This window comes from Gorilla gorilla, chromosome 17 (genome assembly GCF_029281585.2).
Source record: "Gorilla gorilla gorilla isolate KB3781 chromosome 17, NHGRI_mGorGor1-v2.1_pri, whole genome shotgun sequence".
Taxonomy (NCBI): Eukaryota; Metazoa; Chordata; class Mammalia; order Primates; family Hominidae; genus Gorilla; species Gorilla gorilla.
In genome coordinates, this window is record NC_073241.2 from 42180228 (window position 1) to 42194477 (window position 14250).

A 14250-nucleotide genomic window follows, 5' to 3' on the forward strand; every position below is an offset into this window, starting at 1 on the left:
TGGGACAAAAAAAGTACCCATCCATGTCCCAATCCAGAGTTCCCATTCAGTGTATCTGTAAAGCCTTCCTAAACCTGGCCTAACAATCACTAGATCCACTGAATGCCTGTGTTGTGACTGTTCATACAATTCACTGGACAATGAATCGTGGAGTACTGTGAAATCTCTTCTTTGATCTTAAATCATGATTTAAATATACCAGAGGAATTGGAACATTTCATGTAATTGTATCTTCTTTCTGAGGAGTGACTGATGTCTTATTCTTTTCCTGATCCCATTGTGATCAGTAAATATTTGGCACTCACTATCTATTTTCCTAAAACTACTCCTGGGGAGAGCGGGTGTGTGCATGCACTGATGTAAACACTCAAGACAAGTGGGATCTTTGCTCCACCCACAGAGACTATCAAGCAAACGCTTTACTAAGGGACTTGTTGTTCCAGCAGGGCTGATGGGCTTGGACTTGCTGAAAGCCTTGTGGCTGCAAAATAACACTGGGGTTCTTAGCTGGCTTCCAGTCATAGCCCTTTGACAATTTGGTAAAAATTAGACACCTTCTCTTTCCTACTTCTAAAAAACACATGTATACACTAATTCACGCACTCCTAAAAATTACAGATCCTCTCCCTCACCCCTAACAAACAAATATGTTGGGCATGTATATGTCCACCAAATGTCACAAAGGTGATGGGTTCCCCCATCTCAGACCCATCCACAGAGCCCTGGAGTCTGAATATCAGAATGAGAAAAGCTTCTCGGCAGCAGGGGCACTCTAACTCTACAACCCCACTGCCTGCCACAGAGCTGATGGTAGACATTCACCAACCTCAGCAGCTGCTCTAAAGGGCACCAAAATATACCCCCATGCTCAAACTCAAATGTCCATATGGTTTCAGCGTTTACTTTTCCACTTGTTCATTCAATACATGCTTATTAAGTGCCTGTTAAGTACTTCAGTACAGCAGGAAACTACAAGAAGGAAGTCTGGAAGCTTCTGTACTTGTACTCTGTCCCTGGCTGAAGGTCCAGGAAACTGTAATGAAGCCTCTGTAAAAAACGTTGCTGCTGCAGTGTTGGATGTAAGTAATTTTATGGGATGTGCCATGTCAAAAGCAAACTGAGATCTCATCATCATGTGTGAGGGTTAGATTTGGGTGAGATGGAGTAAACTGTTGCTTCTATTGGATGATTTCTGATTTGCAGGTAAGTGCCTGAAATCTTCCAAAATTGTCTTCCCTTTCTCTACTTAAAGCCTCAAATTCTAAACTGAGAGATTCATGGGAAACCAAGATAGAATAACATGCAATCTTTGACTTGCATGTTATAGAAGAGGGGAATCAAAATCTTCTAGAGTGTGAGTTGATGGTAATTCCAGCCAGCATAAAACACCATCCTCTAATTGAGGTTTAAACAATTATTCTGAGAAAACAAAGGAATGAATAATTAAATCTGATTTTAGGGGAGGAAAGGACCTAGGATACTTCAAGGAAAAGTAAAGTACTTGAATAAAATACTGAAAGATAGGCAGAGCTGCTATAGGAGGAGAGCGATGGGATGGCACAGGCAGAATGAATCTAAGCAAAAGCAGGGTGTGCGATGGCTCAGAAGGCTCTTGGTGAAGAGACAATTTCATATACACGGCTCATTGAGTTCCAGAAGAAAAATAGTAGGAGATGGCGTTATAAATATAGATTTGGGTTGGATCACAGAAGCCCTTGAGTATTGAAAACAAACTTCTTAACATGGCCCCTAAATTCTCATTCCCTCTACATAACCACCTATCTCAGCTGACGGTGACTAACAGCCCAGTTATCCAGGCTAAGGATATTAAGGTGTCTTCAACTCTAGACTCTTGAATGTCCCAATCAGCTGGCAAATCTAGACCATTCTACTTGATTAAAGTGCCCAACCAAAACTGCACTTGATACTCTAGTCACACACTGATGTATTGAGTCCCTAAGTTTGGAACTCATTTCATTCTTTCTATAGTTGGTTGCTGATGGGGCAGTTACTTCAACAGAAAAGGAACAGTACCTTTTCTACTTTTGTCTTTTTCCAATATCTCAGACATACTAAAGCTTTTAAAACAATCCATGTGTTAGTCTCATGACCAGGAGTCTGGTATTTACTCACTAGAGATATGTAAAGTTAGTAGGGTACAATGAAAATACTTGGGCAAATATCCTTGTACATTGGGGAGTATTACTAATAAACTTCTAGAAATAGGTTTGGCATGCTATGTTTAAATTTTGATAGATTCTCCCTAATTGCCTACAAAAAAAAAGACTGCAAAATGTGTGTTCCCATCAACAGACTATGCATGTACACATTTCTCCACATCACTGATTAACATTTGATATTACAGAAATTTAAACTTCTGTATCACTTGTAATACTCCATTTCTCAATCATTAGTAAGGCTGGGTAGGTACTTTACCATATACTTACATGCTAGGTGAATTTTTTTTTGAAGTGTCTTTGTCCATTTTATTTCCTAATAGAGTGTTTTGTTTTTTTCTTATTACTACGTAGCAGGTCTCTGTATATTATAGCCACCAGCCTGTTGACTACTGTAAGTGCTGAAAATAATCTCTCCAAGTCTTCTGTTTGTACTCAGACCTCCTTCATGGTATCTTTCATCATTCAGAAGTTTAAAATTTTATATAACCAAATCTGTCACTCTTTATTTTTAATGACTGCTGAGTTTTATATCAAGCTTAGAAAAATATATAACAAAAATGTCTTCCTACCTTTTTCTTAGAAGGTTCTTCTAAACTTTTGTGTTTAGATCATGAATTTGGTGTTTATTTTTGTATGATGTGAGGTGGGAGTCTCATATGGTATTTTATTCTTGTAATAAAATGCTGGGTTTGATAATATTTATTAAACTGCATCCATTTTATATTCATTAATGAATTTGCACTACAGTTTCTACCTTGCAAAATTTTAGAAGGACGTGTATCTAGCTGTTAATAGTAGTTACATTTGAAAAGTAAAATTCGGAAGCAAGGATATTTTATTTTGAATACTTCTGCACTTACAAGTATTCTTTCAGAGGGCAGTATTAAATTGACAACTCGACAAAATAAGAGATTTTGATAGCTATTGAGTAAAGGTGTAATGATCAGACCCAGGTTGTAGGAAGATGATTGACAAAATTAAATGACTGAGGTGGAGGGTAACGTATGAGAAGGACTTGAGCCAGAACGAAGACAAGAAGGTCAGAGAGGCAAGGCTAGTGCTGGAAGGCTGAGAATGGAGTCAGAGGAGTGAAAAGGAGAAAGCAAGGAAGAAAACCAGAAGAATGATGTAAGGCTGTGAACTGCCATAATTCCTGGAAAAAACAATGCTGTCAGCCGTTTTTGATCATTAATGCTTTTGTGTATCTTTCATAATAAGCGAAGAGAGAACTGAGAATAACCTAAAGCTACAGCATATTCATTTCCAGCACTGATATGGTCTGGATGTTTGTCCCCTTCAAATTTCATGTTGAAATGAGATTCCCAATGTTGGAGGTGTTTGGGTCATGGGGGCAGAACCTTCGTGAATGGCTTTGGGCCACCCCCTTGGTGATGAGTGAATTCTTGCTCTGAGTTCACAGGACAGTGTGGCACCCCCTACTTTGCTCTCTTTTGCTCCTGCTCTTGCCATGTGACGTGCCTGCTGCCCTTCACCCTCTGCCACATTCATAAGGTTCCTGAGACCCTCGCCTGGAGCAGATGCAAGTGCCATGCTTGTACGGTCTGCAGAAGCATGAGCCAGTTAAACCTCTTTTCTTTATAAGTTACCAAGCCTCTGGCATTTCTTTATAGCCAAACAAGAACGGCCTAATACAAACATCAACAATATTCCATCTGTGCTTTCTTCTTTCCTTCAAAAATTATCCTGTGTGCTGCCTTCCTTAAAGAAACACCTGTGTCATTGGTTACTAAACTTTTTTCCAACCATGGCAATTTATCTCACCCTCTGATTTTTACCAGTATTCAAATGTGACTCCATGACAGAAAACAATGTTGCCATGGTCCCTGCTTCTTTTGGGGCAAGTGTTTGATTTCCTTAGCATGATCTTGTCTCAGAAGTCTGTGATTCTCCAGAGAGGGACTGAATCTGGTTCAACATGTATCTTCAGCTCCGGGAGGAAGCTGTATGTGCCTGTTGTAAACTCTGGCATAGGCTGGGTGAATCGTAGCTCACAGGTGCATTTCAGCTCAAGAAGAGCTCCTCCTGAGACTCCACCTAAGACCTACCTCGAGGGAGCTGGGGACTCCCTTCCTTCCTACTTGTAGAAAACATGGGAAAGGGAGAAAGACTTGTTGGCCAGAAAGCTTGTATTTAATCACTTTGGCCTGGATCACATATTTCCCCTTTGGTCCCTACAAAACTGAACCAATCTGTTCTACTTACACATATCTGATTTTTAAAACCCTGATTTATGACACATTCATGCATCCCCATTGTAGTAGTATTTAGATCAGTGTTCAACTGGGTAGTCCTGGCTGCAGAATCAGAGAGACTAATGGGTTTTTCCTTTGAATTATTATTCCCATTGTTTTCATGTTAAAGTGACTTACCACACAGAGATATATCTCTTGTGGGATTAAAAAGAAAGACTCTATTAAATATTTTCTGTCTGTCTAGATAGCAACATGTGGCTTTTAGGACAGGTGAACTTATGGCTTGGAAATTAAAGTTGATTTCAAAGATTGTATGTTTCCTAGTTTAAAATCCTGTTACTAGGTAAAAATCCCCAAAACTGAGACCTAAAAATGGCAATGGGGCCAAAAATAAAAACTAAAAGATTCTCATCACTGAGAAAAAATAATATGAACTTGTTTGATTTGTTTATAACACTTAGCTCTATAAAAGCTGAGCCATGAATTTTCACAATATTCAATTCTTTTACAATGAAGCAGCCAATGAACAGCATCAATAACAGTACAAAAATCAACTTTTTTCTTTTATCTGTCTTCGCTTAGCTTTGAATTAATTTTTGTGTGTGTTTCAATACCAATTTTCAAAAATTATAAGGAAACATAAATGTGAGGCTAGTTGGGTCAGGGAAGAGGTTTACTGGTGATCACTGTCTGACAGCTCATCTTTACAGGCTTTTGTCAGTAGTTCTGAAAGGTATTCAAGCAGAGGTTCCATATGAGAATTTGCCACGAGTTTTAGAAACTTTACAACATATAATTTTGTGGAATTTGCATTCAAATAAATGCTAGCTTAAAAAAACACACCTGCTTGTTTCTATGACAATAGGCATAGTGAAATGATGCTTGCACAGATGTGATGATGAATGTCACCCTGTTATTGCTGTTACTTTTTTCCTTGAACAATTCATCAAATTCTTCTCTGCTATCTATCATTCAACCATTTGATATGCCTCAGTAGACAAAACTATGTCACAGAAGTCGAAAGGATGTTTTGGTAATACTAAGAAACCAAGAGATATTATTCTATTGTTAGCCCTGAGACAATATTTATTGACTTTGCTAACTGGATAATCAGTGTCCTTCTATAATTCAGTAGTAAAATATTTAATAGCTAAGCAAGAATAGAATTCTGTGTTTGTCTTATAATCAATGCATGTTTCAAAATACTTATTGTTTTTAATAAAGATAATTTTTAAATGTAATGCTGTGTCTTAACATATAATAACATATAATCTGGAAAGGTCCAACTCATTGTAAAGCTAAATCCTCAAATTATATATAATTCAAAAACTTATTTTTACAATTTTCTTCTATATAACAACCATTATAACTACTGAAAGCATTAAACTTCTTAAAATATATTATGTAAGTATGCATTTTTAAATACTAGATAGCCTACATTATCATGAGTATTTCTAATTAAAAATTACTAACAAACATATATATTACCTCATATAAAGTGATTACACCATATGTTTGAGTTGGTTCTCTCCACTGAAGAAATATCTTCTCTTCAAAGGTACTTCCTTGTATGGATTCAGCGGGAACAGCACCTGGGACTAAAGGAGGGTGGGAGGAAATAAATGTTTAAGTAATAAACAATTAAAAAGTAGATTTTTCTAGACTTGGTTTTAACCTTCTATTGAGAGAAAAGATTTTAATAGTCCACACATATACTCAATTTTTCTTTAAAAATCTGGAACCTTAAACCATTTTAGCTACACTGTCTTGATTAAAAGAATAACTTTATCATTTTTTTCTTAAAAGTTTTAATTAATTAGACAGAACTCAGTCCCATCTATTAAATAAACGTTTTTACTCTTCCAAAAGAAATGAGGAAGGATTTCAAGTGATGAGAATTCTCACATACTCCTTGTGGAAGTGTAAACTGGTAGAGCCATCTTGGAAAATTATTAATAGTATTTAGTAAAGCTGAAGATGCAAAGAACATATGACCCAATGGTCCCACATGCAGGTATATTCCCTAGTAAAATTCTCACATATATGCACCAGGAGACATATACAAAAATGTTCACAAAGCAGTGATTTTTGTAATAATAATAAATGAGAAGCAAGTCAAATGGTTTAGTAAGTTATGTTGTAAAATAAAATACTGAAAAGATTGAAAGTAAATAACAGTTATATATCACACGGATTCAAGTTATAACCATAACACTGAATGATAAAACCATGCTGAAAATATATATGAACTACTGTACTAATATATCTATTAAAATACATACAAAGTAGAAGTTGATATAGATGAAATAACAATATAGTCTTTAAACATTATTTTATTTGTTAATACTATATGTGATTTGGGGGAAGTTTGATGTCATTTTTCAAAACTTAAAATACATAACACCTTCTTATAAGTTTGCAAAAAAACTAACAAAACTGAAGATGTTATTTGCCAATTTTCTATAAAATAATATTCAATATCATTATAAAATATTATTTATCCCATCATCATTTTAAATGTAGTTTTTTAGTATGCTTCATGTTATATACAATTTAGTGTGCTAGTATGCCTATCTTATTTACAAAATAGCTATCCTGTTTATAAATATGCATATATTTTGGGGCGCAGGATCACATTTTTTGGTGATGAAGTGAATGACCAATAAGCAGTCAGAGAGAACTCACCCGTCCTGATTTCAAAACTGACTGCAAAGCTACAGTAATCAAGACAGTGTGGTGTTGGCATAGGAGACATATATATCTTTACATAGATAAAGATATATATATAGATATATATAGATATATATAGATATGGAATCGAACTGAGAATCCCAGCACTCAAGAAACCCTTACAATTGCAGTACATTGATTTTCAGTAAGAGTACTGGGAACATTTAATAAGGATAGATTAATCTTTTCAACCAATGCTACTGGCACAACTGGATATCCACATGCACAAGAATGAAGTTGGATTTCTATCTCACACCATATATAACAATTAAATCTGAATAGTTTAAAGACTTAACTGTAAGAACCAAAACTATAAAACTCTTAAAGAAAGCATACATATAAATAAATCTTCATGACCTTGGATCAGGCAACAATTTCTTAGGCATGACACCAAAAGCAAAAGCAATGAAAGAAAATCTAGATAAAATGTACATTATCACAATGAAAACCTTTTGGGCATCAAAGGACACTATTAAGACAAGACACGGAACGGGAGAAGGCTTCTGCATATCATATATATAAGAGATTTGTATCTAGACTATAAAAGTAACAATATTAAAACCCAATAATAAGATAACAAATAGTACAATTAGAAATGGGCAAAGGACCTGAATAAACAGTTCTCCAAAAAAGACAAACAAATAGTCAATAAGCACAGGAAAAGATACTCAGTATCATTAGCTAGCAAGCACTGTAAATCAAAACCATAATGAGATATCACCTCATACCCACTAGCATTACTATAACGAAAAGACATGATAACAAGTGCTGGCAAGAAGGAAGAGTAATTAGAAACCCCATACCCTGCTGGAGAGAAGGTAAAGTCATGCCGCTACTTTGAAAACACTCTGGCAGTGCCTCAATTGGTTAAACACCGGTAGATTTACAACATAACCCAACAATTTCACTCCTAGGTATGTACTCAGGAAAAGTGAAAAAAATGTTAATTCAAAAACTTGCTCATGAATATACATAGCAGCATTATTCATAATAGCCAAAAAGTGAAAACAACCCAAATATTTATCAAATGGTGAATGGACAAACATATCTCAATAAACTTTTTTAAAAGGGGTTGGAAAAAATGTTTTAGATTGTGAGAGGATATGAGCAGTTTTTTAATGATTGCTAAGACTACCACAGATTGGAAAGCCTGCCTAGGATTTCAAAAGGACTCATAGATAGTATGCCTATTTTTTTGAGATTAGAGGCTACTTATATATAAATGTAGAACATTTACAGTTATTCCAATTAAAGTCAAGTGTTGTTTGGCAGAAAAAAAATGCTGATTCATATGGGAGGCCTGGGTTCTGACTTAAGACTAACAAATGATTAAATTGTGCAATTTGGACAAATCATTGAAACTCTTTAGGTCACATTTGCCTCATTCCTCAAATGAAGTTGGATTAAGTTGATTTTTTGTTTTTTGGAAATAGGGTCTTGCTCTGTCATCTGGGCTGGAGTGCAGTGGGGCTAGCATTGCACACTGCAGCCTCAACCTCCCAGGTTTAAGTGATCTCTCACCTCAACCTTCTGAGTAGCTGGGACCATAGGTATGCACCAGCATGCCGGCTAATTTATTTTTAATTTTTGTAGTGATAGGGTCTCACTATGTTTCCCAGGCTGGTCTCAAACTCCTGGGCTCAAGTGATCCCCTCCTGTGTTGGCCTCCCAAAGTACTGGGATTATAGGCATGAGTTACTATACCCAGCCAAGTTAATTTTAACATTGAAACCCTAAATAGCATGTAAATATGAAAATAATTGTTAGTCCTATGTTGAAGAAATTTATATACGACTACATCGAAGCAACAAAAAACATTAGAAATGACAACACTGGTGAGTTCTAAGAACACTGGAATTCCAAGCTCTGAGACTAAAATGTTCATCATAATTAGAAGTTGAACTAAAACAGGCCATGCCTGAGAAAACTCGACTAAGTCTCTTCCTCTTAACCTTGAAAGTGTTTATGATGATGACATCATCAGTTTTCTCACACCATCAAGATAACTAAGATGAGTGACTCTATTTTGTGATAATATTTCTTTTTCTTTTTAAGTGAAAGCAAGTTTATTAAGAAAGCAAAGGAATAAAAGAATGGCTACTCCATAGGCGGAGCAGCCAATGATATTTCTTATTTGAAAATATGTGTTAATCCATGTGCAGATGTAAAGAAGGTGAAGAGTTAGACAAAACAAATATTTGTTTCATTCAATTCGTATAAAAGAAAATACTAACGGTAATATGACATAGGAGGTATTCAAAATCATGTTAGGAAGAGCGTATCTCAGAAGGATAGACTTATTAGAATGTACTGGTGGTGACCCTGTGGTAGATGGCAGTAGAATAGTTGACAGGAAACCCTAATGGGGATTCAGATAATCACTTTAAGGTCAGAGAAAGACAATGTAAATTAAAACAATATGAATAAATAATTAATATACTACTAATTAAGTTACGGAAGATAGTACCTCATAGTAACTTAGGTCTAGTACCTATTTTTAGAAGCTCTGGGAATTCAGGATCTGGGATATAAAGCCATAATACCTAAGTTTGTACAACTCATCCCTGGGCTGTATAGGATTCTACTAACATTAATGAAAGGTAAATTTTTTCCCACACAATTTCTGAAGAAATAAACTGTATTTCAATAAAAGTATTATACTATAATAAAACTCACAATGTTCAATGAATTATAACCTTTGTTGATGGATAAACAAAGTGACTCCCCAATTCTTTTCTCTTCAAACTGGATACTGTTTGACAATTATTCTATTTCTTTCTTCTTTCTCTCTGCTTTTTTTGAAGTATTTTTTTTTGGAGGGGTTACAAAATATAATTTGAAATCAAAGTTTTTTCTAATTAATGAAATGCTAGTGTGCTAGGAAAACAATAGATTTTTATTTGGAAGTAATGCATGCTTCAGCTTCAGGGACTAGCAAGATAATTTAAACAAACAAAGTAATTCTGTCCTCATATTTTGATGGAATTTAACAGAATTCCTAGCTCATGACAGTTCTCAATTTGAAACCCAAAGTGTTCAATAGGTTCATGCTTTAGCAATATATATCTGGAAGTGACTGCATTTTATTTCTCTCATTGATGTAACCATTGTTGTTTATTAAAACATGAATTAAATGCTTATCAACAATACTTTATTATTTCATTTAAAGACCTAAGGTATTTTGGGGTGTTTATTACTTACTCAATATCACGCCTATTGCTATAGAAGAAAAACAGACAGTACTTCTTGTCTAGTAGTTTCAATAAAAAGAAAAAAATACATACAAATAACATAATGAGGGAGCAAAGAAGAATCATGAGTGGCTATGAATCATTACAATACTAAGAAAGGCCGCTTTCTGACAGCTACAACCAGCTCTCCATGTAAATTTCTTCTATCCCTAATGTATCTAAGAATTGTTATTATTCTCACTTCTCAGATCAGGAAATTGACGGTCAGAGATTTAAGGATCTTATGAAGTACAATTAAGGTCAGAAGGATGTGAATAACACAGACTGAAGAGCTGGAGACAGCTATGCGAAGGACCTGAAATGTGAGGAGAGCTTCAGCGGGTAGCAGAGTAGGTGAGCTTGCGAAGCGGCCAGGAGAGGCCCCGACTGGCCAAGGAGAACAATCAGGCAACTATGGGAAGCCCAGGATGCACAGAGCAGGCACAGGGACCAGCACTCAGGGATGGCTTTGCAGAACAAGCTGCTGTGAAGGAGAAGTTATTACTCCTAGAATATGAGCCAAGAATATAGAAGACCTTGACAGCCAAGGCACTGGAATGAAGATTAAGTGAAGAGCCACTCAAGACTTTTGTAGAGAGAGAGCCAAGATGAAAATATATTTTTAAGATTAGTTAGTGAGTGAGTAGGGGGGCATTAGAATAGAAAAAGGCTGGAACCACAAAGAAAAGGTAGAAACAATTATAGAAATTTCAGCATAAAATAATAAGGATTTGAATACAGCCAATGGAAATTGACAGAAAAGAACAATCTAAAACTTTGGAAGTAGAAACAACAGATGTTAGGACCAGAGTCAATAGAGAAATGTAAGGCAGGAAGGAGCCAGCCATAACTTGATGACAATGTGGACACCATCTTCTCCTCTTCTGGGAGATGAGAGAGAGTTGGAAGAAACAGAAATAGAGCTTCTGGTCTCAGCCTTGCCTGAGTGGCTTCCATCAAACTTAGACTCCCTCTCAAACAACTGCTTGAGAGGAACCAACACAAGCAGGACTTGAGGGACAATAAAAGAGGAAAGAGAGGATGTGCAGTGAGTTCCTCATCTACTCCAGCTATTTCTATGTTTTTCTTCTACAAAAATACACAGGTGCTGGGTAGGTAGAAACACTCAAAAATACTTTTTTAGCTCTTTAAATGAAACGATAAAGTAGTCTAAACATTCAACTCACAATTTAATCAATGGTCAAAATTACATTATCAGTTACATGAAGAAAAAAAGCTAAACAACTATTTTTCTTAGGAATAGTCAGTTCATTCGTTTAATGGGCTTCCTACATTCTTTGTCATTGATTTTGATGCCTGAAAAATGATTTTTAGGTCAAATTTATGATATGCTACCATTGTATTTTATGTACTATATGAATATGTTATTATACACAAGGGTTCCCTGTGTCATCTGTGTAAAGAAACATTTATATCCACGCATTGAGATTCAAGGCATAATTTTACTGTTTTAAATTATTATGGAGGTTTCCTGTATATTTGCTTTTTTGATGCATTAATGGTGACATGCATGGTTTATTTGTTAAGTAGTTGTTTATTAAAGTATCATCCGGTTTCAACATTGTTCCTGTGGAGAAAAATGACCTGTTTCATGACCAACAACTTACAGTTTCTCAAGACTGTGTTGAAAAGCAAGGGCAGCCTCTATTTAGTGCTGAGATTTTATCTGAACTATGAAAAATGTTTCAGAACGCCATTTAAATATCTTTAGGTAAACATTTTATATAAATAATCTAATACCCAAAACAACAATTTTTCAGTCCAATGATTTTATATAATCTAATACCCAAAACAACAATTTTTCAGCCCAATGAAATAAAACTTGAATGAAGAACTATTGAGAGCAATATGGAATGATTATATATAGAAAAGTAACTATATGAGTAATAAAGAATGACATTTCTATATGTCTACTCCCTTTTCCCTCTTTCAATCAGCGCTTAAGAATACAGAGTACAGATACACATTTGTGTTGTTCATCAAAATAAGTAGTTCTTTCTTCCATCTGCACAGCAAAGATCTCGAAACAAAAGTTGTTTTTTGAAAGAACATGTTTTACACAAACATATCATTCAAAGGTACTCACGGTCTTCATCTGTCTGCACTATGAGTTCTTGGCTTTCCTTCCGGCCCTCTGGGTTCATGAGGATCAGTTTCACACTGACATTGGTGTATGGTGACAGGTTAGTGATCGTGTGTTGAGGGTGTGAGTTTTCTGTATCCCAGCTTACTTCTTCTCGCACTTGTTCTTGTCCTCCAACTTGGTAACAGTAGTGGACAGTGAGATTATAACTGTGGCAACGAGTTACATTATATCCAAATGGCTCCCAGCGGATAGTGATTTGCCGAGATTTGACCTCCACTACTTCTAGTTTTCTTGGGCCTCGCATGGGATCTATTTAGAAAAGAAGATAAAAGAAAACATGAGAGAGAAGAAAGATAAAGGCTCAGGTCAATCCCAAAGGTCACAGATATTCCCAGTTGTCCTCAACACCTGGTCTCCTCTTCTTCCTGGATAATAAATCCCTAAATCTTGGCTAGGCATTTGGCTACCCAGAATAAAGATGAAAGTTTCCATTATTTTCTGCAGATGGATGTGGCCGTGTGCCTAAGTTCTGATGAATGGCATATAAGATGAAATGTCCAAAATAGTTTCTGAGAGGTGTTCTGAAAAGGCAGGGGCTCACCATCTTTGGTCCTTCTTATTTCCTATTAGCTGGATGGAGGATATGATGTTTGGAGCTCAGGCAGCCATGGTGAACCATGAGATGCTTAAATGTTAAGAATTCAAAGCAATGATGAAGGAGGAGCCAGGGTCTCTGATATCACTGAACTACCATACCAGCCCTGACCTTCCTACTTCTAAACTTGTCATTAGGAAAAATTAAATGCTATCTTATTTAAGCCTCTTTTTCTCTGGGTCTCTGATAAAATAAACCAATCTGCTTTTTTTTTTTTTTTTTTTTTTTGAGACGGAGTCTCGCACTGTCACCCAGGCTGGAGTGCAGTGGCGTGATCTCGGCTCACTGCAAGCTCCACCTCCTGGGTTCATGCCATTCTCCTGCCTCAGCCTCCCAAGTAGCTGGGACTACAGGCACCTGTCACCACCTCTGGCTAATTTTTTTTTTTGTGTGTGTGTATTTCTAGTAGAGACAGGGTTTCACCATGTTAGCCAGGATGGTCTTGATCTCTTGACCTCGTGACCCGCCTGCCTCGGCCTCCCAAAGTGCTGGGACTATAGGCGTGTGCCACCACACCCGGACAAAATCAACCAATCTTAATACTGATACATGTGTTTTATCTTTAAACATTAATTTATAATTATGCAATTGGAAAACAAGAGTAAAAGCTTGAGAATTATACATGAAATAATATAGTAAGAGAACATAAACTTCTGAGCAGAACAGGTATTTTTGGATTTCAATCTGAATAGAATTCCACACAATCAATGCTAAAGTAATTCTTGCCTGTTCATGACAATTTCTTAGTAATCTTATTTTAGCCCAAGCTCCAGGTACAGTTTCAAGCTTAGAAATCTAAATGACATGGAGAGAATATAAGCATTTTTGCATAATTTAAAACAAAATATATGCAGAGAAAGCTTAAATTTGTTTATGAAATAATGATGAAAATAAATACTACTACATAAATAATATTTACCAAGCACTTATAATGTACCATGCACTACTACAAAAAATTTAGCATTCAGGGTTTTAGGAAAAGCCTAACCTGAAATGTTTTGTGTTATACACCCGTAGGTCATTTGATTCATAATTTTGATTTTTGTTTGTCTGAAGTGTGCTCACCAAATATGAATGTAAAGAGATCTACAATTGAGAAGGGACAATAAACTTGAGATATAAAAGCTACAGTTTA

At 35.9% G+C, this 14250-nt stretch overlaps 1 protein-coding gene across 17 annotated transcripts in view; it reads right to left on the bottom strand.

Annotated features, from left to right (window-relative positions):
* PTPRM (protein tyrosine phosphatase receptor type M) overlaps positions 1–14250 on the bottom strand; it is an 826718-nt gene that overhangs the window by 324424 nt on the left and 488044 nt on the right. For all 17 annotated transcript variants that reach the window (XM_031003686.3, XM_031003684.3, XM_063699394.1 and 14 more), the window contains 2 exons: positions 12461–12769; positions 5882–5991 (listed from right to left, as the gene is read on the bottom strand). In XM_031003686.3, coding sequence (XP_030859546.1) covers positions 5882–5991; positions 12461–12769 — 419 coding nt within the window. The remainder of the gene's footprint in view (positions 1–5881; positions 5992–12460; positions 12770–14250) is intronic.